This window comes from Pithys albifrons, chromosome 1, assembly GCF_047495875.1.
Source record: "Pithys albifrons albifrons isolate INPA30051 chromosome 1, PitAlb_v1, whole genome shotgun sequence".
NCBI lineage: Eukaryota > Metazoa > Chordata > Aves > Passeriformes > Thamnophilidae > Pithys > Pithys albifrons.
In genome coordinates this window covers 71,500,534-71,527,820 of record NC_092458.1, presented here as the reverse complement: position 1 = coordinate 71,527,820, position 27,287 = coordinate 71,500,534, and the positions used below count along the sequence as shown (strand labels likewise).

At 37.6% G+C, this 27,287-nt stretch overlaps 1 protein-coding gene across 3 annotated transcripts in view; it reads right to left on the bottom strand.

Annotated features, from left to right (window-relative positions):
• Positions 1–27,287, bottom strand: part of CWF19L2 (CWF19 like cell cycle control factor 2) — a 78,496-nt gene that overhangs the window by 12,301 nt on the left and 38,908 nt on the right. For all 3 annotated transcript variants that reach the window (XM_071554928.1, XM_071554946.1, XM_071554936.1), the window contains 4 exons: positions 20,827–20,952; positions 19,456–19,593; positions 2,951–3,163; positions 694–810 (listed from right to left, as the gene is read on the bottom strand). In XM_071554928.1, coding sequence (XP_071411029.1) covers positions 694–810; positions 2,951–3,163; positions 19,456–19,593; positions 20,827–20,952 — 594 coding nt within the window. The remainder of the gene's footprint in view (positions 1–693; positions 811–2,950; positions 3,164–19,455; positions 19,594–20,826; positions 20,953–27,287) is intronic.

Genomic DNA, 27,287 nt, shown 5'->3' with positions numbered 1-27,287 from the left:
ACAGTGAACCTCTTAGGCTTGTTACATCTCTTATTTGATTTTCCATCTCCAAATAAAACAGAACTCCAAATCTTCAAAATGTCTTCATAAGGGAGTTGGAAAGCACAACCTTTCACTTTATTCCAATAATTCTTTTCAAGAAAGGTAGAAAATTGGATTCTAACATTGATTTTAAGAGTAAGATAGTTCTCTTCCAATTGATATCCACTCAAAACCCAGATTAGCTTAAAAAACTGAAGATATGTAAACAACATATTTTCAGCTTGTATTTCATTTTAAATGATCTGCCTGCTCTGACTATACTTTTCTTTTCCTTGGCACTCCGAAGAAAATCCTGTGAAGTCAGTTATTTCACTTGTGTAAGGGATCGGCTGTACCTACTTCACCCCCAATAGATGTTCCTCTAACACAATTTCAAAGACCTCCAACGATGCACGTTCTGCAGCATTCCAGGAAACTTCTTTGTGCTTATGAATCAGAAATTTCCTTAAATATTTACCCTGTCTCTCTTTTCTGTTAATATTTGACCACTATTTCCATCCATAATGCAAGAACGTTCTGTTCCTTAGTGGAATCAGAGAAGAGCTGCCAGACCACAAATTATGAAAATAGGTGCTTCTGATAAGTATATTACTATTCAAAACAAAATTATTTTTTAAAACTGTCAGAAAAGGAGACAGTTTCTCAGCTGACCTGAATTTCTTCCCAGATGTCTTCATCCAAAAGAGTGGCTGCAGTATGGTGCTGTAGAGGCGCTATCAGGCAGTGACCTTCAGTAAGGGACTGGTTGCTTGGTAGAGACAAGTACACCTACGAAAAGCAAACAAAAACTGAAGTGCCCATTTTTCAAGCATTAAAAACCCTCCCATTGCTGAAGCTAAGAAATTTATCATTTGCTAAATTCAAACCAATAGAACCCATTACCTACAAATTACAGCAAGGTATTAGCAATTTTAGTGTTTTTTAAAAGGTCCCATTATCCACCAGTAGCTCAAATGAACTACTAGTGTACAGACAGCAGTTTCACCACCAAGGCAGTAATATCAGCCTTATAAACCAACCAGTTTCATAACTACTATGAAATTACACTGTTTAGTTTATTCCAAAAAATTTTTAATATAGACAAATACCAGTATGCATTTTCACTAAAACATTTCATACATATATATACATATATACAAATGTATATATACATCCATCCATCCATATATACACACATTCTGATATACACACATATTTGTATTTTGTATGGCCAGACTTCGCGAACGCAGATTTGGGCAGGGCTCTCCCCACATGGGTGTGCCCTTCCAGCCTGCACAGGGGATGTTTTAGGTGAGGCACAGCGTGTGCAGAACTGGCCCCACCGTTTCAGTCCTCAGGTCCATCTGCCACGGCCGAGCGAGCTTGGACAGAGACAGGGAAGTCCTCGGGACTGTCACAGCACTCGGTACTAACCGGGGCTGACCCTGCTGAGCATCCGAGATGTGACGGGATGGGATGGCAGGGAGGCATTGAACTGCCAGGGGACGGTCCCACTGAGACTGGAACTCAGGTCCTTGGGATTCAGAGTCCGGAGTGCTCTCCTTTACACCACAGGACCACCCTACACACACACCCACACCCACACACACCCACACCCACACACACCCACACCCATATATACACGTGTAAAATGCATGCTCCGTGTCATGCTTTATCCTGGCAAGCAGCTAGACACCACGTAACTGCTCACTCACTCCCTGCCCCCAGTAGGATAGAGGAGAGAATCAGAAAAAAAGTAAAATTTGTGGGTTGAGATAAAAACAGTTTAAAAGGACAGAAAATTAAATAATCATCATAACAACAACAATAATGACAACATACAAAGCAAGTGATGCACAATGCAATTGCTCACCACCTACCAACCAGTGCCCAGCCACTTTCCAACTAGTGGACCCTGGCAGCAAGCTTTCTCCCTCATCTATACACTGAGTATGATGTCACATGGTATGGAATAATCCTTTGATCAATTTTGGTCACCTGTCCCAGCTATGTTCCCTTTCAATATCTTGTGCCCCTCCAGCCTTCTCACTGGCAGGGCACTATGAGAAGGTGAATAGTCCCCGACTGCTACCTAACAATGACTGAAAACAGTACTGTGTTACCAACATTATATTCATCCTAAATCCAAACCACAGCACTGTATCAGCTACTGGGAAGAAAACCAGCCATCCCAGCCAAAACCAAGACACTCCATGTATTTATATATTAGATACATAAGCACAGATTACATACATACATATGCACATAGATCTGTATGAATTTATATATATATAATCTCTATTAAAAAAAAAACACAATGTGCCATAATATGCATCGATGCATTTAATTCCTTGGTCTACAAAGAGGTTCAGATCAAATGAACACATCAATGATGAATAGAAATTTTGGAGAAAAAAATTACAAAAAAGGCTATACTGAGACATTTCAGGGATTACAAATCCAAGTATTTATGCAACTTTTAAAAGCACTAGGAGAAATAGGAAATTTTCCAAACCAAACTTCTGTCTATGTCAAAGGATTTTAAGCTTAAAAATGGAATTCTCCACTTAATTTTCTTTGATATCAAGATATAGTTCTTCACCAGTTCAAATTTCCTCCAGTAAAGTGTGATTTAGTCTTCTATAAATCTACCTACAGTCTAATCTCTGCACCGAGATCTTTTATTATTACTCCAGTCTTTCACAAATGTGAAGTTCTGGTATCAAAGATAAGCTTTAAGATTCATGACAGATTTGTATCTTTTTCTCCCTCACCCTTGACGAACTTGCGGAATCAATTGGAAGAGCAAAGAAAATAAGATGAAGAACCATAAATAATTCCATAGAATTGATTTGTTTCTTAATTTTAAGCACTCTTAACATAATTTCTTTTTTATTTCTACCCCTGTGTTAAATTGCTGTTTTCTTACCTTGGTGCCAATTGCAACAATAAGATGTTTAGAAAGTTCACTGCTATCAAAGCAGTATGGGCACTTTTCCATGCGTGCAGCAAGCTGCTGGTGCTCCCGTATTGCTTTTTTTCTTTGTATTTCTTCCTCTTCCCCACTACGTGCTCTTTTGGCTGCTTTGGAAACAAACATGTCATCCAGAGTGTAGTAGTCTCTGTCAGTTTTTTCCATGAGCTGAAAAGATACAATGAAAAATTCCTCATATATATAAACAGGCAAGAAAAAATACGTAGCTCTTTGTAGTATCCTTTACTGAGAAAAGCATAAAGTACGTAAGCAGTAGCAACTCTTCCCCTCATATGGCAGCTGCAGCAGAAGCAATCACCAGGTACATCTCCTGAGAGAAGTCACACACAATGTCAGACAGCACAGATATCAAAATGCAGATGTGTGAGAGCAGTGAGAAGAGTATATTACTATATTCCATTTCAAGTTAAGGCCTAGGTATTTCAATATTATCCTGACATACCTTCAGCTATCTTTAAATAGATGCACAATTCTTTTTTATTGTATATTATCATATATCTTTTCCTCTCCTTTCTCCTCCTCCTCTCCTATTACAACTACCATTAAATCATCTTTTGTGAACAGACCATGAATCTGCACCTCATATTCACACTGTGAAAATATGCCAACAGTTTTTCTTATCAAGTGAACAGTACTAAGTCACTTTGTGAAGCAATGTCTTTGCCTTCTATACTGAGTCTTTCTGAGCGCACTTGTTTTTAAATATGAATAACAAACACAACTAGCACATTACTAGAAACAAGGCTGAGTGATTTGCAGGTTTTGTGTTTGTTCATTTATTGCTATATTTTAGTTAAATGTGCCACATGTAAAAGGAAACTCTGAAAATACCAAATTTTACATGAAGACAGTCTTTAGGGTGAGTGGTATCTTACAGGATCTTAATAGTGGAAACCCACACATACTGAATATGTCTCACCCCTCACCTAAACAACATTTAAGAGGGATGGAGTCTATAAACATAAACTGAGGAATGGAAGGAGACGCAATGACACAGAGGACATAGTAAAGAAGCAAGACAATGAATGGAAAGGAAATTATGGGGGTCATGGGACTCAAACTCAAATGACAGTAGATTTCAGTAAGCTTCATAACTCATAGAACATATATATATATATGTATAAAATTAGGCTTTATAATTTTTTGGGGGGATAAACAAATCCCATGACATGTTGCCTACATCAAGACTTAGCAAATCATGGTTACAAAGACTAACTTTCTAAATGACTTGGCAAAGTACTTCTCCTTTTTCTGCTTTGACCATTCTACACAACTTTAAAATTATCTTTAATACCCTAAACACTCAAAACTTACAGGTAAAACAAATGTAAAGAGCATTCAGAAATTTTTAAGTCTTTTCACTTTAAGTGAAATTCCAGTGCTGCAATACTTTTATGCCACATTTGATTGTAATTTTACCTTGAACAGCTTCAGTCACCTACTTATTAAAATGACAGGGGCAAAAAACCCACTATGCTTTTACAGATTTCTTTATAGCGGGAATGCTGGTTCATCAGGATCTTGGCATATTTATGCATGAGCAGTTTTGCTCCAAGAATTGGTAAAGAAATGGTACAAGTGTCTTCACAACAAATCCTAATATATTTTAGAATACTGACTGGGGTAGCCCTGGCAAAGGACTAATGTTAACTGAAGGCATTTGGAAGGTATGCTATCGTAATTGAAGCAGTCTCCAAATAAAAGAAAATCTTCCAAATAACCCCGCCATAGTCTGAGTAGAAAATCTGATAAGACAGATTTTATTTTGCAGGGTAGGTAAGTAAATTTCCCCAAAAAACCACAAACAACAGCTCTTGCTTTTCCCAAATATTGCAGTTCTCTAATACAGACCAACAGCTTAGTTTAAATATGCTCAGTACTGTCATTACCAAACAACTGAGGAGGCGTGTCCTTAATATTATTTTATTCATCTATAATACACTTAACTGCTTCAGTGCATTTCCTGCTGGAAGCCACTGTAGACTAAAATCAAGAGTTCAGTAGTTCATTCTTTTTCTGTTTTACTGAAATGCTGTAATTCTACATTTAACATAAACAGGAGATTCCTAAGCTTTGGAAAAATATTTAGTCCTTTGGGAGTCAAAAATCAAGTCTCTGTTCTTCTTTCATATAAGTATGAAAAAGGTAAAATTAGATTTTCAGCAGAAGAGACACCAATAAGCATTTCTTATAGAGTAGCACCATTTTGTTATTACCAAATGTAAAGGTTTGCTTTTTAAATAAAGAACTCTGCTATGAGAATGGAAATACACAGGAAACATAACAGCTGGCAGACTAGAAAGGAAAGGAAGAGTGGAAATCACAACACCTTGGCTATCAGGAGTATCACATGCAGCACAAACCCCACTGCACTTAGAAGTAGTCACAGAAATTCCTGGTTTGTTATGCACAACTGCTTTTAAATAATAATACTTTTCTAAGCACTCCACAGATTCCCTTATGATAAAATAAAATATCCATCTCATTAAACATACTGGTAGATGCCTTTCTCCAACATGGATAAATTGCTGTATACTACATGATATCTGGAACCCAAAACAGAATTCTCATATGAAAAACTGCAGCAAACTTTGATAAAGTAAGTGCTGTTGAAAGTCCAATTTGGTTTCTCCTGGTACAGTCATGACCAACAGATCATAAAACCGCAGAATAGTATGGGTTAAAGGAGACCTTAAAGATCACCTTTTTCACTAGACCAGGTTGCTCAGGGGCCCATCCAGCCTGGTCTTGGACGCTCCAGGGATGGGGCATCCACAGCCTCTCTGGGCAAACTGTTCCAGTGCCTTATTACCCACATAGTAAAGAATTTCTTCCTAAAATATAAACTAAATTTTCTCTCTTTCTGATGAACCCATCACCCCTTGTTCTTTTTTATAATCCCCCTTTAGGTACTGGACGGTACTATAAGGTCTCCCTGAAGCCTTCTGTTCTCCAGCCTGAACACCACCAGCTCTCTCAGCCTGTCTTCATCAGAGAGGTTCTCCAGCCCCCAAAATATCTTCATTGCCATCCTCTGGACCCACTCCAACAGATCCATGTTGTTCCCGTGCTCAGGATCCCAGAGCTGGATGCAGCACTCCAGGCAGGATCTCACAAGAGCAGAGCAGAGGAGCAGAAACATTTCCCTTGACCTGCTGGCCACACTGCTTTTGATAGAGCCCAGGATACAGTTACCTTTCTGGGCTGCAAAGTACACACTGCTATGCCATGTTGAACTTCTTGTCCACAAACACCACACCCCCCAGGTATTTCTCCTCAGAAAGACTTATGTTTGAATTTGTCCAGGAGCTCCTTGTTTATCCACATAGGCCTCCTGATGTTTTTGCCTGATTTCCTCTATGCTGAGATGCACCACTTCTATGCTTGAAGGAGGTAATCCTGTGAATATTAACCAGCCTTCTTGGGCTCCTCTTCCCTCCAGGGCTTTATCCCATGGTACTCTACCAAGCAGATCCTCAAAGTGCCCAAAGTCTCCCTCAAAGTCCAGGGTAGTGAGCTTGCTGTCTTAAAAACAAATAGAAAACCAAACAAACACTAATGACATTTAAGTCTGCAATACTGGAATAATAGCAATGAACATGACATATTCCTTGTCAGCAACTATGGAAAACAAAAAAAAATTCAAGGCCAAAATTCCTTAAATATGATTACCCCTCAAGTCCTACAAATGCCAAATATCAATGCGTCAAAAATGAAATAAAATAAAATGTAACTGCTACCATGGCAGATTAGAGAGTAATCTGTTGCTAATCTAACTACTGGCCTCTTTATAAAAGTTATTCGGGGAGAAAATGGAAATTCTCTTTTAAAACATTTTTACACTTACTTGTACAATAAGGTGGCCAATGTGTTCTGCCAATTGCATTATTTGGTTATAATAAATCTCTACAAAAAAGTTAAAGGGGAATTGAAAGAACAAGAAGAAAGCATTCTCCAAAATGCCAGAAGGAAAGCAAGTAATCATTTAAAAACTGATTTCTTTCATACATATCCTCTTCCATTCAAAAGACAAGAGTTAGTACACATCCAAAGAAAGAATCATGCTGACGTATTAGAGCTGCTGGAAAGCTGCTGTTCTGCATCACAAATGCAGCATCACACCTGCTAAACATGAACATCAGTGCATTCTGGAATTTGTGTATGTAGCTCCCTCATTGTGCTTATATTGCCTGGTATTGTCATTCCTGCTCAGGTGCTGCACAGAGACCAGAAAGAAGCAAAAAGTCGCTTTGATGTATCAGTTTAAAGTTGGTATATCCTACAAAACATCAGTGAATTGTCTAAAATTCCTAAAATAGGAAATTCAGGTATCTATAAAGGCAATGCACCTGAAGTTCTTGTTTCTCTACCAGACACTGGCCAAAGTCAAGAGCTGAGCTAAAGTGACATGCTCTTAAGCCAGACCACCTCTACAGTCCCCAGTCTTCTTTTTCCTAATTCACTTACTTTGTACTGGGATTAGGTGTCACATTGTTACTTCCTATGAACCCTCTTTTTTTCCAACTTTCCCTTCTCTTTTGGCAAGCACCAATTAACACATAGGCAGTTTTAGGACTCTTAGCACCAGGCAAAATGACACTGCCTTCCACGTCACACAGCATAATTGTGCAACTGTGTCATTTCTACCATCAATCTGACAGAATCACAGAATCACAGAATCAATTAAGTTGGAAAAGACCTCTGCAATCCTGAGTCCAACCTATGACAGAACACCACCATGCCTACTAGACCACAGCACTAAGTGCCACATCCAGTCTTTCCTTAAGCACCAATGGTGACTCCACAACCTTCCTGGGTAGCCCACTCCAATGTCCAATCATTCTTTCTGTGAAAATCTTCCTAGTGTCCAAACTAAACCTCCCCTGACACAGCTTAAGACTGCGTCCTCTTGTCCTGTGGCTGGTTGCCTGGGAGAAGAGACCGACCCCCACCTCGATACAACCTCCTTTCAGGTAGTTGTACAGAGCAGTAAGATCACCTCTGACCCTCCTTCAGGTTAAACAATCCCAGCTCCCTCAGCCACTCCTCACAGGACTTGTGGTCCAGACTCTTTCCCAGCCTTGTTGCCTTTGGACACAGTCGAGCACCTCAATGTCCTTCCTGAATTGAGGGGCCCAGAAATGAACACAGGACATGAGGTGCAGCCTCACCAATGCCGAATACAGGGAAAGAATCACTCCCCTGGTCCTGCTGGCCACACTGTTGCTGGTACAGGCCAGGATCCCATTGGCCTTCTTGGCCACCTGGGCCCACTGCTGGCTCATGTTCAGCTTCCTGTCAGTCACAACTCCCAGGTCCCTTGTCTGCCTGGCCACTCTCCAGCCCCTCTGTCCCCAGCCTGTAGTGCTGCAGGGGGTTGTTGTGGCCAAAGTGCAGGACCTGGCACTTGGCCTATTGAACTTCATCCCATTGGATTCTGCCCACCTATCCAGCCCGCCCAAGTTCCTCTGTAGAGTCCTCCTACTCCCCCAACTTAGTGTCATCTGCAAATTTGCTAATGATGGACTTGATCCCCTCATCCAGATCATCAGTAAAGACATTAAGCAGTACTGGGTCCCACACTGATCCCTGGGGAACAGTACTAGTGACCAGACAGTAACTGACAGTAACAGACAGTGCTCCTTTCACCAGCACTCTCTGGGCCTGGCCATCCAGCCAGTCCCTAACCCAGCAGAGTGTCCCTGTCCAAGCCGTGGGCTGCAGCTTTTCCAGCAGTGCGCTATGGGAGACTGGTCAAAGGCTTTGCTGAAGTCCAGGTAGACCACATCCACAGCCTTCCACTAGGCGGGTCACCTGGTCATAGAAGGAGATCAGGTTGGTCAGGCCAGATCTGCCCCTCCTAAATCCATGCTGACTGGGTCTGATCCCCCAGCACCTGTAGCTGCCGTGTGGTCTCACTCAAGACAAGCTGCTCCGTAACACTGCTGGTCACTGAGGTCAGGCTGACAGGGCTGTAGTTACCCAGATCCTCCTTCCAGCCCTTCTTATGAATGGGCATTACACTGGCCAAATTCCAGTCTGGGACCTCCCTGGTTAGCCAGGACTGATGATAAAATGATGGTGAACAGCTTGGCAAGCTCTTCTGCCAGCTCCCTCATCTAAGATGGATCCCCATCTTGTCCCATAGACTTGTGAGCATCTAAGTGGTTCGGCAGATCACTAAATGCTTCTTCACGGATTACAAGGGGGCTATTCAGCTTCCCATTCCTGTCTACCAGCTCAGGAGGCCAACTGTCCTGAGGATGACCTGTCTTACTGTTGAAAACTGAGGCAAAGAAGGTGTTAAGTACCTCAGTGTCTTCCTCAGCTTTGGTAACTATATATCCATACCCCGCTGTGTCTAATAAAGAATGGTCTGTCTTCCACAACCAGAATGCACTTTTGGTTTAACCAGCAGAGCAGCACCACAATTTTGCTTGCCCTCACCAAGAAAGGCCTGTACTACACAAACATTTAAACAACAGTCAGGGAAGGCGTCCAAACTTCTCTTAAGAGCCCTTTGGGATCTCATTTGCCCAGCTGAAATACAGTGCAAAGGTGGCCAAAACCTAAGAAAAGGAGCGAGATCTCTAACTGGTTTAGAAAGAAATCAGCGTCTGACTATGCATACATGAGAATGATTTGAGAGAAGGAAAAATTACAATGTTATATTTGCTAATTGAATCGTCAACATGGTAATTACCATGAATAATATGAATATATTATATGAATAATTTAATTATATAACATTCTGTTTATAAAATAATTGATGTTCTTTTTAATTTGTTACGTTAGTGAAGCCATCAGGCACCTTGGCATGGGGCTACTTCCTAAAGTAACTCTTGCAGACCTGTACTAGGTATACTGTAAGGTCAGCCTCACGTTTTTGCCAACGTATGTTCAGATCACTGGAACTGTATCTCATAGTTTAATTTTAAACCAATTCCGCTCTTCTTATTCCACATAAAACCCCTGGAGTCTCATACACTGCTGGCTGCCTACACATCACATTTGAAGTGCACTGGGCATTGTGGCTTTTATCACTTGCTCTGCTGCTTTTACTTGCTCTTTGGGTGGCCCTTTGGAAAAAAAAGCCCTACTTACAAATTTAATATCTTTGTGATACTGAAACGCTAAGAGACACAACTACTAATCATCAGGGATTATACCTATATAATACTTCAAGTACACTTTTTCCCCCCTCTTCAAATTTCCTCTGAAATTTGGGGACAAACCAGGAAATTCTATTAAACACAATTAGCACAGTAACAAAAGACACCTGCATGGTTCCAGGGTTGGTTATTTTCAGCTTTTTGTACTGTTATTTTTCTGCTTATTTTCTTGTTCCATTCTGTATGCAACTATTGAACTTCTGCTTTTCCTGTCTTCTTGCTAACGCAATCACAGCTAGAGTTACTTCCATATAAGCTAATAAAAGTGCATCTGCTTGGAAAATTTGTGAGGAAAAAAAGTCTATAGATTGTATAAAACGTATCAGTTTGGGTTTAAATTGTCATGGCAACACTGACGTCTTCAACTTCAAATGACAGAGTTAATATTTGTGGAATGTTGTATCATAATATATTTTGGGAAGCGGCAATATGGAAGAATAAACTATTATTTTAGAATAGAAACCTGAGTGACATAAGACTCCATCTCATCACACTTAAATTTATTCAGCATTTAGCACCTATTGTTACCAACAAAATCACCTCTGAAAAGTCTTTCTAATCTCAAATAGCATTTGCTTATGCCAAATCAAGGCAGAATTTTATAATGTAAACTTTATTACAATTCTGATCTCACTATGAGCACAGACATCTGAATTTGTAGGTTTAATTCAACATATAATTCAGCAAACAGGTATTTCCAAAAGCTATCATCCCAGTGAAATAAACAGTATTTTAAATACATAGTATTGAAGGATTTTGACATACCAGTGCACAGAGTGCTTTTAAGGCCTATGTCACTGACTCATGTCGATGAGCAAAAGGTAGTTCAGGATCACCTTTGAGCAGCAGAGGTCAAGCAATGAACAAACAACAGAGTACTTACTGTGCAGTAGTTAGGGACTGAGCTCCTTTGTTTGTTTCTGTTATTTGAAATTAAAACTGCAGATTTTGCTAGAATTAGCTATTAGAACAGATAATACTTTCTATGCAAGTCAATGAATTGAAGAGTCAGCCAAACAAAATACCTTCAGCCATAGAATTCTGCTATTAAAGTCTGATTATCATTTAACTTTACAGTTACTCCTGGTCATAATTTTAATGCCCAGAAAAGACTCATGCACGAGTCTTCATTTGCAACAAATCTTGTAATTTTAACGTAATTCCAGAAGAATGCTAAATGCTTATGCACTCATTTAATACAAGCTGCATCTTGACAATTCTTACTGTTCCCTGGTTTTCTTTCCTAATCCACAGCTGTTACTACTGTTGATCGTTTCCACATGCAGGAACAGCTTTAACTTTGTGTCCACTCAATATTCACAGAAAACTGTTTAGTGCATTGAACTGAAATGTAGCAGAACACAGAACAAGGTGTTTGAAATTATTTTCTCTTGGGTTTTCATATTATTTTTTTTACAGCACACCACAGACATGACCTCTAGGTAAATGTAAAAAACAACAGTGCACCAGAGCTTTGTTAGAGTTTTATCATCTCTATTAAATATTGTACTGGAATGGCTTCACCATGTGAAGAAAAAGCAGAAAAAGGTTTATTACACAACAACAGCAAGCACTCTACATCTTTCACTTTAGCCTCCCATTTTTTTTCTAGACTATTATTTTGGTTTATGGTGATGGAAATGCAATGCTGTGCAACAGGTCGCTTTGCACAGCAAGGAAAAATGATAAAGCTGAAACCAATTTTCTATTTTACAGACTCCAAAACCAAGGAAAGGCAACATGCAAACTCTTTTTGCAAACCTTTAATACCAGCATATCTCTGGGCTAAATCCATAAAGGAAGGTCAGCATTACTAATAAAGTTTTGTATTTTTCACTGCTGAAATTCATGTTAGGGATTACTGCAGAGATTTTTAAAAAAAATTACTTTATGGTCAAAATTAAAATGGCCTAATGAACAACACAAAATAACTGTTCTCAGTTTCTTTTAGTAAAACATAATTAAAAAGAGAAGAAATGCCTCAGTAGAATTTACGCATACAAATAGAAGTTAATTTCTACTGAGGTAACGTTCTGGAAATCAGTCTCTATACACCCACAAGCATCTACTGACATAAGAGAAAGAATTACGTAAGTTTTAACAGCGTGAATTTGGGAAAACTGAACTACTTACAACAGTCAAGGGCTGAAGGAACTACAGACAGGGTACTTAATGCTATCAGACTTCACACATACTCAGTATTCTAAAACCGCAATGTTCAAAAACCCACAATAGTTTTGAAATGTTTTGTTGACTTTTTTGAATCCTATAGTCATTTTTCTAAAGCAGTGAGAACCCAAACCACTTTCCAAGCTGAAAAAAGTTAAAAGAAAAAACACAGTAACTTCAAACAGATGTTCTTTTCCTTTAGACATAACAGTAAAACATTAAAGAATCAGACTTTGAGGCCTCCTTTCTTTTCCATATATCAAAAAGATTAATGTTGTTAAATTTTTATTTTAAAAAAGCTTTTTTGTCACTGTAAATTAAAGATTTGGGCCTTTTTCATTATATTAATAAATTTGCCATAATAGCATGCATGGGATGTCTGTGGGACAGGTTGTATTTCAAACTGCCTGAGGTAACTGATGCCCACATCAACCTCCTCGGAACAGAAGCCAAAAGGAAACAAGAGGAAATAGCCTCAAGCACACCAGAGTTGTATCAGAACCATGACCAGGAAAAGGAGAATGGACAGGGGAATCCTAAATCAGAATCTAAATTTAAAACGAAGACTAACAGCTAAACAAATAGCAAGGAGATGGCATATTCTCTCCATCTGATTTTGTGGAACTCTTGAGAAAAAAAACTTTACTGATGGGAAAAAGACGTAATGAGTATGGCTTGATCACAGTAAATGTTTAGTCTGTGAATCTAAGTGGGAGTCACATATGAAATAAACATTATATAGACTTTCACATGCCAAAGGGATTAGACAGAGGTTTTCTGAATAACAGATTCTGGGTCTGTGTACTGACATTTCTTCCAAGTCCCATCTAAGAAAGTAAAACCTTTCATGAATTAAATTCTTCTATTTCAGCATCTCCATCTCCCTTTAAAAAACTGCAGTTACGTCAGTATCTTCAGAGATTCATAAAAACTAGCTTGTATCTCATTTGAAATACCATTAAAGCACTAAGTATCAGGAAAGTAACACTCATCTAGAGCAGAGCATGTTAGAAGTTATAAAACATGCTGGCCTGACTTTCTTATTCTGTTCCCATTTGTGAGAGCAGCACCAATTTCCTCCATACTCAGCCGTGTGGCTGGAAATTTCTTCTTGGCATAGTCTGGGAAAGTGATAAAAGCCCCGGGAAAACCCATGAAGGAAATAATAGTGCTGCCATCAGTTCAGACTGAGAAGATGAATGAAACTATTGAACAGAATTTAAGGGACAGGATCTCTCTTCTCCCATCCATCCTAGGTAGAGTATCATTTACAGACTTGCAACAGTTTCCTCCTGCTCTTCTTCTGAAATACGACAGATTAGTTTTTGTCGATTTTTCCACTTCTCAAATGAAGGCACAAAGAGAAAGTAATTTATATGTGTCAAATTTCTGACAACTGACTTCCTGCTGGACACCTTGCTGAGAACACTAAGGAGAGATGGAAGAATTCTGAAGACTATCTCACTGCCTCAGATCATAATGCAGATACTCTATATAGTATAGGATTATAAGGTACATAAATAAAGCATCTAGAACATCTGTGATCACACTCAAATTATTCAGATTGCTGCCAACACTTCAGTGCTAACACTGATCTTGTTATGCTGTGAATAAGAACGCATGGAAAGACATGGAAACCTCAGGATGCCTAGGAGTCTGTTTCTTAATTTAGGATCAAGAAACAATCACCATCTGGGGAAAAGCATCACATTTTGTGATGACAAGAGCTGGGAATCACCTGTACAGAAACTACCAAAAGCATTTCAGATCTTAACAGAGAAGAACTGGCATCTATGATGCTTCTTTTTATGAAAGCTAAATAAAAATACCTTCAAAACCTAAATGGGACATTGCATGGGACTGAAGGACTACAGTACCATGAATTAAAATTTGGACATTGCAACAGTAATCAACAAAACATCTACCTTGAGCACCATGCTCCAGTACACTCAGCTAGTAAATAAATAATATAGCTCAATCTTAAAAATATAGTCCAGAGCTAGGCATTCACTCAAGAAGCTTGTTCTAATACAATAATGTGATATAGTACATCTTTATCTAGTAACAAATGAAACATATTGAGCACCTGACCCAAAGCTCACTGAAGTCAGTAGGAACTTCAGAGCCTTCTAAAACTAAATAAAGCAGTTGCATAAGCCAGGAAAAACATTTGTGTAACATTATTAAGGAATTTTATCCTTAAAAAAACAAAACAAACAAGTAAAAAACAAAAGAAAAAAGCCTTTAGAATTGAACATACTAAATTAAGTTGCTCGCTCACCCAGTCTGGTCATTTTATGTTGCAAAATCAATCTCCAGCAATGGCTGAAACGTATGAAGAAAAGCAGAAGCAAAGCTCATGGAGGTGACGTTTCTGCTACACATTTGCAGCTCTCAGCATATCACTGTGGAAATCCACAGCCAAAAGCCTACCTAGATCTCCCTATGTAGTGTTTATTAATGAAACAGTATTTTACAGTTGCTGTACCTTTTCTTGCTCCCACTCACAATTAAGGCCTCCACAGCATCTCATGCTCTACAGCATGAATTCTACAATTTCCTTCTTAACAAAAAAAATTCCAAGCCATTCCTTCATGTCAAACTGTGTTCAGTGACCACTTCTCTTATGAGAAACAAAACTAGTTGCTTTCTATTAAACTTTTATGCTAATTGTTTTAGTCTAGCAGCTGCCTTCTGCTACCCATCCCCTGAGCTGAAGAAATTTTTTTTACTTTGGTTTTCTTCAAATGGCCACTGTTCTGTGCCTCTGAGCACAGTGTATGCTCTACCAGCTTGAGTAGCACTCAGGATATGGGTGCACCATGGATACACTACAGTAGCCTTATAAGCTTTAAATCAGTCCTAAATTTTGACCATCTCCAAAATTCAGTTTCTTGTTTTAATCACACCAGCAATGAGATGATGTTTGCAGACTCACAATGACTCTTAAACAGCAACAGCCTCTTTGGGTATATGCACAGTCATGGCTTCACTCAGCTTCAACAATTACCATCATTTTCGTTTCTCAACTCTGACTTTCATCCAAATTTATTGCCTCAATACCTATGATGGGATCTCTTTCTGTTTATTTGAGAGGTTTATAGCATAATCTCCTGTGTCTGAGCTAGACATCTTAACTCCTTTTATACCCATAATGTCTTTCAGACGGCATTTAAAATAGGACAGATGACTCACTAAAATACGTACATCTCTCAAGAAACTCTCTAAAATGAATCTTAAGTTTCAGTTCAGATATGTTTCACAATGTCAAAAAATCCCAGCTTTGTAGTTTGAAAGTCTACAATTTACGATTTACAGTTTTAGTCAGTCCTGCATAATTACGTGACTATAACCAATTCTCAGGTCATAAAGTATCTCTTCCTCTAGATGGTTTATGCATGTGTTGAACAGAAGAAATTCCTGATGAATCCACATAAAAGGTAACCCCCTTTTATAATAAAAATTTACTATTTAATCCTGCTTTCTGTTTTCTTTTTAAATATTGCCCTTATACTTGCCATCTTCTGCTCCTTGGGATGAAAAAAGATTCCACTCAGCAGTTCATAGTTGAGAATGGCACATTTGACTTCTTTCACTTCCTCACTTAAGCGAGGAATTGTCAGTTTTAGTCAATGGTTATTATTCATCTCAAATTCAACCTTCATTTTAAAATAATGGATTTCTATAAATTTGAACTAAAATTCATTTTACTGACACCATTAACTTGTGACAGTTTTTTCACTTATTCCGTGTGGTTCATGCAAAACAATCACTCTGATATCGTCTATAGAGGGTATGAATGCAAATAGTTCATTAGTCCTTCTAGCATGTATTTTTTTCTCCTAAATGCTCTAATTATACTGTGATAAGGTTTTTCAACACCACATTCCTGCTGGTTTCTTGCTTTCAAGGAATTTAACTCCTAGTTCTTTACTTTTTAGCAAACTCAAAATAATTATGTAAATTCTCTCAAGATAATTTTTCACTCATTCTCATCAAAGCTGACTTCTGAGCCTGATTAGCTCTTTTTCATTCTCCTTACATGGACATAAGAAGTACTTTTTAAATAATGGTTGGATTCTGATTTTGATTTTTCTTTCAACCTCCAGGAGCTCTTTTGACTTCTGTTACTCACCCCTGGATTTATTTTTAAATGAAACCAATCAAAGTTTTATCCTGTTTTGGGAGGCTGTTCACCTCCTTAGAATGTTTTCACCAGTGACATACATCTATCTGCAAACATTTTACCCTTATGTACTCATTTTAAACTCCCTCTAAAGAAACTCCACTTTTCTCCATAATTGCTTCTCCATAGAAGTTAAACGCTACTTTTCATTTAATTACACCACATGGATGCAGAAGCTCAGTTCCCAAAGTTCACCCTCATTTGTACAGAATTTTTTGCTTTAAAACAGCTACATACTGGACCAGGCCATTTCTGCACCACTCCTACACTGATCAAGTATTACCACTGTCTCAGAAATCCTTATAGTGCAAGTAACCAGGAACTGGCTGCAGGTATGAGAGTGCTAACCCAAGACATTACATATACAGGATTCAGTTATTTGCTTTCTGCAAATTCAATAAGTAAAGCTCATGCCTTTTAACAGGTACAGATGATAGAATGGGAGATGAGGAGCCACAAAAAGGATGTAACAGTGGATATTCAGTCTAACCCCCAATTCACATAACTATCCATAAACCAGACAAAAATGCCAGATAAGTACCATTAAAACCTCCAGATTGCTCAATGCCAGGAAAGTACAAGCTGCATCACTGGAAGTGTGATCTGTTCTTATTCTCTTTCTCCTATGCAGTCACTGCAGTCTCAAGCCAGAGAATATTGGGCTGAATGAATCCCTCACATAGATGCTCTTGCATTAAGTGTTTCAGTCCTCAAGAGTTTGGAAAATGCTCAGCATTTCAAAATTGAATAGAAAAAAAAGAACAAAAACACCCCCAAAATTATCAGAATTTTTTCCTTTGAAGACATACAAAACAAAATAATATAGAAATGTTTGATCTCCCTTCAAGTTTCCTAGTCTTTCTTGCATTACTAGTTACTTAATCTACTGTCAAAAATACAAAAATTAAACCAAGGGCAGCTGAACAACAGTTCAATGCTCTAAGAGTCAAAAGTTATTTTACAGTTTGTAGTGAAGAAACTTGGAATCAATAAATATATTAATACACAAACAATAGTTTTTTAAAAGTTTAGAAATTTCAGGGCAAGACAAGCAGATTGCTGTATAAATACACAGATTTCTCAGAAAAAAAAGAAGTCTGACTGGCCTTTAATGTGCATGTGAAAAAACAGAAGCAAGAAAAAAACATTTCTCCTTTTAAAGCACTCCTTGCTATGTCTTCATAGGGACAATGCAAACCCTTGCTATTACTAAAACTCAGTAAGCTCAAATTAGCCTCCTTTTATTTATATGTCTCTGAAAAGTCAGAGCACAAAAAGCCACCCTCTAAACTGTTCAGTGGAAGCAACCACATGAAAACACTAAACACAGAACAAATTGAGCACATTAATAATAATTTTAGAAAGACATGTTCATATTGATTTACAAATTGACCTTCAATGCTTAGATTTGAGTCAAAGAATTTTCTTAAAATCTATTCCACTTATATTTTAATATAGACATTCATACACACACATCCCAAGCATCATTTATCACAAAAGTTATCCCTCAGAATGAGAATACTTAATGAAGACAAAACAATACCAGATCAATAAGGTCCTTGAGAAAACAGCATTCCCCTCTGTTATGCTATTTATCATATATTGTGGACAGTACAAAGTTTTATTGTGTCCTTAAGCTTTTACTTACTGGTAAATGTTTTCATGACAGATATGGTTGTAAATTATAGCTAACAGTTTGTATTACTGCACAAGTCCTGAAGAAAAATCCTTGTGTTTAAAATAGGGGTTTGTGTTTGGGGTTTTTTGGACAGGAAGGTAAAGAAAGAAATCAAATCCTGGCAAGAAGATGTGTTTGTTTAACTGGACCACCAAGGCATCAATTCTTTTAGTATGCCAGTGGGACAGAATGAGAACTTCTACCTGAGGCAGTTGAGGGAAAAGATGCATAAACTACACTAAGTTCAGATAATCTCTCCAGAAGAATTTCCTGTCAGAAGGTTTATGGCACCAGGCTAAATATTTTCTACTGGGCAATATTATGACTTTCACAATTATTTCATCTGAAGAAGCCTAATTTTGAAAAAAAAAAAAAGAAAAAAAAAGAAAATCCAAAGCAACAAACAAAAACCTACTCCCCAGGATCTTGTCTGCTTCTAAATAAAGGAAAAATAAAATTTTGTCTGTAATGAGACCTAATTCCATGCAAAAAAGCTTTTTCAAAAACTGCCTAATGATGCACAAAACAGTGGGGCAGTAATCCAGTAAAATATGGAGCATGCTAGAGAAACTGCATTTCACAGCTATTGGGAATCATCTCTATCAAACACTGCCATATCAAGGACAAAAAGTATGCTTTACTACTCAGTTTGGATGACAGAAAGTAATCGTTCCATTTGCATTGCAGTATCTCTCTGAGCTGGCTGCTCTTAAAAGTGGAATCGCTCATGGAACTGTATTGTATAAATCTGTGTGGCCTGTAAGCATGAATTAGCTCATCATCCAAGACATCCTGATTGAAATTCGGGTAGTTTACTTCAAATCTCAATGACTCCTGTAACTTCTAGACAGAAGTGACATTTTAAACACAAAGAAAATGGTGCTTTTCTCCATCACTAATTTGGGGAAAACCTGCTTTGCTGGCATAAATAACCTATTCATACACAATGCGCTTTAAAAGTGTTCACCTCAACCATGACAAATTCCACAGGCAAAGGAACAGCACAAACACATCTATGAAGGAACTGAACACACCACATTTCCTGCCTGCGTGCAGGTTTCTATCACTTTGAGGACATCTACCAGGATGTCATTACAACAGACTTGATTATTACTCCAGACAGTAAGAATTCTCAGTCAAAAGCAACACAGCCAGAGGACTCAGGCCTCATGTCCTCCTTGATATTTCTAATAATGACATGTTTAATTAGAAACACCCACACACAACATGTTACCTTTGATGCCATACGCATGAACAGTGAGTTTTGATCCTCTGCTGTCCTCATCTTCTCATTTTTGACCAAATCCTTCAGGTTCATACTATCATCATCCTGAAAATACCTTACTCTCTCTTTATCTACATGAGTAGGGAGCTGGAAACAAACATATTAAAAATAAATATTAACCTAATGACAAAGGTATAAAATTTAGATGCTAATAATTTCAACAAGTTTAAAGAATCATGAATCAACCTAAGTACATTTGAAACAACTGGGCTGACAGCTTCATTTCATCTACAGAAAAGAGTATCTTCCCCTTTCTTCAATTGCATCATTATATCTAAATAAAAATGTAGCCTCTTCCACAATCACTGTATCCTTCACATCCTTAAGGTATCAGAGCTACAACATTACCACTCAGGAAACATGTACAGTAATTCACTGAAACAGTAAATAAGCTCACAAAAATACTCTAAAAAGTAATTTTCATTATTGACAATTTACAAGTTTTTGTAAAGTCAGAGACACTACTGAGACACAGTAATCAGAGAGAGTACTGAAAACCTGTAGGAGTACGATACTGGGAAATGTTGCTATCTCAGACAGAGTGCACAAGAGAACAGAGATGTCCTTTAGATCAGGACTAAACTAAATTCTGAAGGAGCCTAAGGAATGGTCATTAACATAAAGCAAGATGGCATTTTCTAAAACGGAAACAATAGGAGAATGACAACAATTCCTCACTCTCTCATACCTTTCACTCCTCCACAGCAGTGCTGCAAAATTATCTGTCCTACTAATCAAGGGCATGCTTGCTAGAAATATGAGGTACTGTCATCTCCTCTTATCTCAAAAAGATCAAAATAGTACTTTATTTACTGTTGCAAGCAATTATCCTAAGAATAAAACACTCCAAGCTTCTTGTTCCCCAAAGCACTTTGTTACAAAGATTAGGTCATGATTATTATTATCAGCAGCAGCCATAATTTTTATTAGAAGAAAAGTAAAATTAGCCCCTGAGACCTGAGTATCTCTGTAAAATCTTTCTTATTTTGGAAATACTGAACTCTGCTAATCTTCATTATTTACATAACTTAAACTAATATAAACTATGTGGCTAAGAGACTGTAATAACTTGAAAAACCTACTTTTCCATGAATGTGTATTTAAATAAGCTGTAAAGTGACCCCTAGGGAAATACAATCTGAAAATAAACTTAATATATGCTCAATATATATGTACCCTACCATTTAATTACAATCATCTTTGAAAGGAACTTTTTAACCATCTACGGACATTCTGATAAGCCACTCATTAATTATGGCGTCATAAAACTACAAAATCATTTAATAATTACACTTTCATACTCATATGTGTAAAACTTACCATCTGTCGCTTTCTCCGTCCTCCTGTTAGCTCCTGTGGTTCAGCTGCTCCTGTCACAGGCCATGCCCTTCCACTTTCATCTGTTCTGACAAGGACCACTTGTTCATCTTCTTGACGGCTTGAAGCCTGTGTCAGGTTTTAAGGCATATTTTAAAACAGATGGTACAGACAAACCACATTAAATAAAGGTTTTAAATCCTAAATATTAAATAACAGATTCTTCACATTTTGTGTGTTCATTATAATTCAAAGCAGACAGCATTACCCTAACAAGGCATTCTTTTTCATATTCAAAAAGTACAGAATATTAAAAATATATTCAACTAGTTAAGTGCAGAGTTACTAAATATTTTCCAAATAATGAAGTTGCATTATTTGTTTTTTTCTCATAAAGCTTCATTCCCAGGAGACATACAATGCTTCTGAAGACTTAAACAGATAATATTGAATTAAAATACAACACCATCATTATACCAGTGTACTCCTGAAAACCACCTGAAAAGCCGCATGATATGAGCACTTCTAGGTTTTGTGTGGATTAAGGGTATGGGGCGTTTTCCTGTGTTTAATGTATTTGTTTTGTTTCAAAACTTGGCTACCGAACTAGCCAAAACATTAGCTACTGCTTTTCCACACTTCCCGTTAGATCAAACTTTTGCTTCCTGCATTGCACGTACCACCAGGTACAGATCATTTTTATCACAATGTAATACTGAAATTATTTTAAATCTTGATTGTAGGATATGCAAAACAGGAAATACAAACAGCTCAACACAAGTATTTCTCTCTACGGTGATGAAGAAACAGATGAATAGATGTACAGTTATTATTTAGGTCAAGTTAAATTGTAGACTGAGGCCGAAATGATTTAAATCATCTATTTGTGTGCCAAAATATATGGAAACAATAACAGGCATTTACCTGACATATGTCAAATAAGTCATTTGCCTTTGGATGGTAAACCCATCAACCTCACATAAGCTGTATTCAATTACAGCTTCTACATACCAAAAGAAACTTGGAAATCATGAGCAGGGTATCTTCTAAACCTAAAGCAAGCTCCTGAGGTGCTGGAGACGTGAAGCAAGAGGCACACACAGGACAGGGCAACAAGGGAAGCTTTCACATGCTTACCCTCCATCCTCAGGGTGGAATAGAACAACTAGTTCACGTTGGAAGAGCAACTCAGTATAGGGCACAAGCAGTACAGATTTCAAAAGAACTGAGGACAAATGTTGAATGAACGAACTAGGAGTGTTGCTCTACTGGATTTTCTACTCAAAGAAAAGATAGCTTAATCAGGGATATGGAAGTCAGTTGCTTCCTTGGCTGCAGCAACCACAAGATAGTGGAGCTTAAGATTATAAGACAAGTGAGGAAGACAAGTAACAGAACAAAGGAAAAATCCTGGATTATAGAAAAATGGACTTCATCTTATTCAGCAATCTGCTTGGCTAGATTTCATGAGCGATGGTCATGAATGACAAGATGCCAAAGAAAGATGGTTGATCTTCAAGGAAAACTTCTACAGAGGATGAGAAGGGACCATTTAACCCACTATCCCCATTTGGCTAAATGGGCAACTTCAAACAAAGCGCAGGAAATGAAAAGGAAGCTAACAGAAGGTGAAATCTGAGAAGTTATCCAGGAGGACCCCAGAAGCACTTTCCAGGCATAGAAGGATAGAATTAGGAAAACCACAGCTGAACGTGAAACTAGAAAGAAATCTAAAAAACAAAGCACACTGCATAATTGCCGACAAGCAAGGACAACAGAGGTCTGCCATCAAGAGAGAAAAGGTCACGAAAGAGGCTAAGACACTCAATACCTTGCCAGTCCTTACTAGCAAGGTGTGTCCTTGGGCTTCTCAGGCCCCAGTGCCCACCAGCAGAGCCTGGAGGACAGAAGTATACCTGCAAAAGGATCAGCTTGAAGCCCAGTTAAGCAACTTGAAATATGCTAGCTTATGGAGCTATATGAGATGCATATATCACATGGGAAAAGAGGTCTCTCCCGATCACATCCGAGGCATAGTGGCTGATGCTCCTGAGAAAAGGTGAATGTACACAGTCATCCTCAAAAAGGTAAAGAAGAAACACTTGGGAAACAGAATGACCAGTCTCACCTCAGTCCTCAAAAAAACCACAGAACCAGTCCTAATGAAAGGCCCTTCATAGGGCCCCACTTCACAGCGGTGTTCTCAAACTTACATAAATATACATACACACACACACACACAACACACACAACACAAAAAGACAGAAATTCTGCACCAGAAAAGTATTTAACTTTCTAAAATATAAAAGAATAATTTAACAAACTTTTCAGAGCCTGAAAACTTCCTGATTACACTTCAAAGATGTTTAGGTAAATCAGTTGATCAAACTAGAGCACATAACGGAGTCACTACTAAATCTGATATTAGAACAGTCTTTGTCACATCTTATAAACAACTTTATTAATCTGAATTTGAAGTTACTTTCTATCATACTGCTTTATACCTGCCATCTTTGACTACAGAAAGCCTGATTCAGTAACCCAAATAAAGTATGAAAAATCTGTAGATACTGAAGTATGCCAGCTTCAACAGCTTAACTACATTTTTTCAAGAAAAGTCTACCTTTCCAAGCTGATGAAGGTAAAAGTTAGGGACCAAAAAGGTGTCTACATAAGCTAAAGTTTTCTCTTCGTTGTGGAAGCTGAGGACGCAATCATAGAAAGTGCAGTGCAAACTCAAAATCCAGAGCATTGCTAATTAGTTTGAAATAAAGCAGACCTTTGTAGAGGATAAACACCTCCTTGTCCCAAATGTGGACGATGTGGCCAAACAAGGATAGAGCAGCTCTCCCAAGAGAACTGGTCAAATCCACTCACAGAAGGGGCAGCGGGTAACAGGAATGAATGCAAAGACACACCTGATTGAGGATTTCACATAAACAGGAGCCTTCAGAAATGGTTACTTTTTAGATTATTCACTGCAAAGGGGTCTGCTGCCCCTATTGGGTCTGCAAAAAGATGTTGTCTTCAGGTGAAGCAGGTCTTTCCTTCCCCACATCTTTGTGTTGCTGAGACAAGAAAAACGATGGACTTTTCCATTCCAGTCTCTAAAATTTAACCTCATTGTATACATGACTTTTAAGAACCAATAGATATTACAACAGCAGTGCTTCAACAACTGCAATGAATAGTAAACACCGGATTCTTCTGTCAATTTACAAGCATCTAATTCCTTTTAAAGACATTCACCTCAAGATTTGTCTTCACTAAAATTCTTAAAATACAGACACTTCAAGAAGGATGCCATTAATGTGCAGGCTGTATTTTCCAAAAATCAATGGAATTCACAAGGTGTTCTACATGTCAGACTTTATCTGCCTTTGAAGGCAGGCTCCAAAATGTTAGATCCTAAAAACATTTGCACTTTCTTTTTTCTTCTTATTTCTGCATGCCAACACACTAACATGCAGGCAGTAGAAGAGTAACTTCTGAATCATGGAATGAGTTGTTACAGGGACAGAGATGGGGAGCAGTAGATATTATATCAAATGAATTCTTTGTGTCAGAAGTCTACAGCTGACAAGGTTTTGTGTGTTTTCTGAGGGTTTGGGGTTTTTTCCCCCTGAATTTCAAAGAGTGCTGAGTCCTGACACAAGGCATGTAAAACCGCCCATAACATATTTAGATTTAATAATCAAGAGAAAACGAAAAGGTAAAAAATTAATTTTTAGCTTTAGAATACAAGGTACAAAAAATAGAAGTTGTTCATCAAAGAGAAATTAAAAGCAGAAAAAGTTAACTAATTATGGACAGAATGAAAACTAATTTGCAGTCATATTAGACACTAACAGTAAATGCATACTAAGAACCAAGATGAATCCAATGGATCCAGGACCTACATGATTATACACAAAATTGAAGACATTATTATTAGAGGTAAAAACACTCTTCAGAAGTCAAAACCCTGTCTAAATAGAACTGAATTAAAAACACAGCATAACAATAGAAATTTAATTATATTAACATAAAAAGGCAAGGCAAAAGTTGATTTTTATGAGGATCTTACTAACAATAATTGTTAAAGCTACCTCTAAACACATCAGAAGCAGAAAGCTTTCTGGTAGAAAAAAAAAAGATGCTCAAATGGTTATAGCATTATCAGATGACATTCAAGTATTAAATAAGTTATTTGTGTTCTAAATAAGATTTTTCTATTCAACAACCTTTTTTTAAAAATAGAAAAAAAATAAACCAAAAAAAAAGAATAAACTTTAGAAATCATCTTTAAATTGAAATATCAGTAAAAGCAGTTTTCAAGTAAGCTGCCAGGAAGCAAAGATTTTTACTAGGGCTCCCAAAAATGAATTCCAATATATAATGTCCACATCCCTCAGCATGCATTATATCCTTCTAATAGGTCCTAGTACAAAAATAATGTAAAGTATAAAATACAATATAAACTCCTAAAAATGTACCAAAGGCTAATTCTGGGTATTCCAGAGCCATGCATCTAACATTTGTAATGGACAAGCTCACACAAGTATAATAAAAACCCAAATTCCTCCACACTTGAACAAATATGGCATACTGGGATACGGCCTTTGCAGGAAAAAGCCATGACTCACAGAAGTAATAGACTTTTTGGAAGGATTTAAGGAGTGTGGATACCAATGTAACTGCAAATATACTTAATGCTCTCACTTTATCTGTTGGTATTTTCTTTATACATGTATATATTTGCATTCCTGTGACTATATGACATGGCATGTGGTAACTAACACCTATATGGTGGTTGTGATATAATACTTAATAATTATCATCAGATAAATAATATCTCTATTTATATACGTACAACATAGATTTAAAAATATACATTAAAGTACTTGAAATACTAAATGTTAAAGCTGAAACTGGAGAAAAGCCTCAGTCACTACCCCTGAATCTTGTGGTGAGTGCTAAAAGAATGATAAAATTTACATTCTGACATGAACAAAAAAAGTGCATTTCCAGAATAAGAGAGGAATTGCATGTTGCCATTAATTAAGGAACATGATTTTTTACTTCAGGCCAATTAAATATGCAAAATACACAGTTGCTCTCACCAAATGTACAAACCGCGATAGAGCAATTCACACCCAACTGAACAAAACAAAGTAGACAAGTCTGGTTTTAAAACATAAAAACTTTACATTTAATATATAAATAAATAAACTGCAGTTCTGAAAAAAAATTTTGAACTCTCCAGAGATGCTGCCCGTTCCATAACCCAGCAGGAGGAGGTAGAAAAGCTCTGCCACACCAGGTGCATACCTTAACTTGAGGAACAGACACTGGAGTACATAAACAAAGGGAGTAATCAGGCCAAGCATCTCAGATAGGATCTACTTAATTAGAACTGCTTTTCAATGCTAATAGCTAAAGGGAATAAAATAACATTTTAACAGTCAGTATATTGCAAGGTAGGGAACAACCAGACCCAGAAAAAAACAAACTTTTTTTTAAATTATTGAGCCAACAAAGAGCTGGATGCTGCATGAATTGAGAGCTGTCTGCAATGTTTATCAAGACCTACCCTCAAGTGGTATAACAAAACTCAGCAACAGTCTTCAGCAAGGAACAAACGTCTACAACCAAATGCTTTAAATGGACAAATTAAATGCTGCACTAAGCATGCCAGCTGTTTCCTTTTCTTACAGTCTACAGCTGATGGAAATGTTTTGAATATTGTCTTATTCCTCTACTGGAAAAGTCTGACCTTACATTATAATATTGAGTAAGTGTCTAGAAGATACTTTTCAGCATGACTGACATAGCTATTTCTTCCATCCATTGCCTCCTTTTCCATTGCTCCTTCTCCCATTTCAGTTACTTTTCTGCTAGGTTCTGTTAGGTTGTGTTCGCACACGATCACCAGTTATCAGAAGGATAAGTCAATCACCTCTAGAAGGAGCAGTCTGCCTCCTTCAATGCCGGCTATTTGTAAGGGCACCGTGTCCTGTCACTGAGGAGCTGATGTAGCCAGTACCTGGAGTCCTCATAACAGGATATAAAGCATCTAAGCTACCCTTCAGGCTTTGCCACTTGTGAATAATAGCACTGTAACCTTCAAGGTAATGCTTATAAAACCAGTGGGTAGGCCATTATCCTTAGCAAGACTGAGGTTTGAATCTCACATCAAGATAAAATTAAAATGGTCAGAGGTCTATAACAGCAGTCCACTGTATAAAAGTTCTTTGATTTGGGTTTGTTATAGCAGAAAAAATAAGCTTAAGAGAAATAGCAGCATGAGGAAGGAAAGCAAGACCAAACTTCTAACTAGGTTAAAAATCTAGTATTTCAAGAAAGACTCAGTGAACATATTAATAAGAATCACTATTACAACTTCAAAAGGTATTAGGATAATAGAGAAATGGGATTTTAAAAAGGTTTCACAAGATCAGAAAGTCAGGTCTTTCATAATCAGG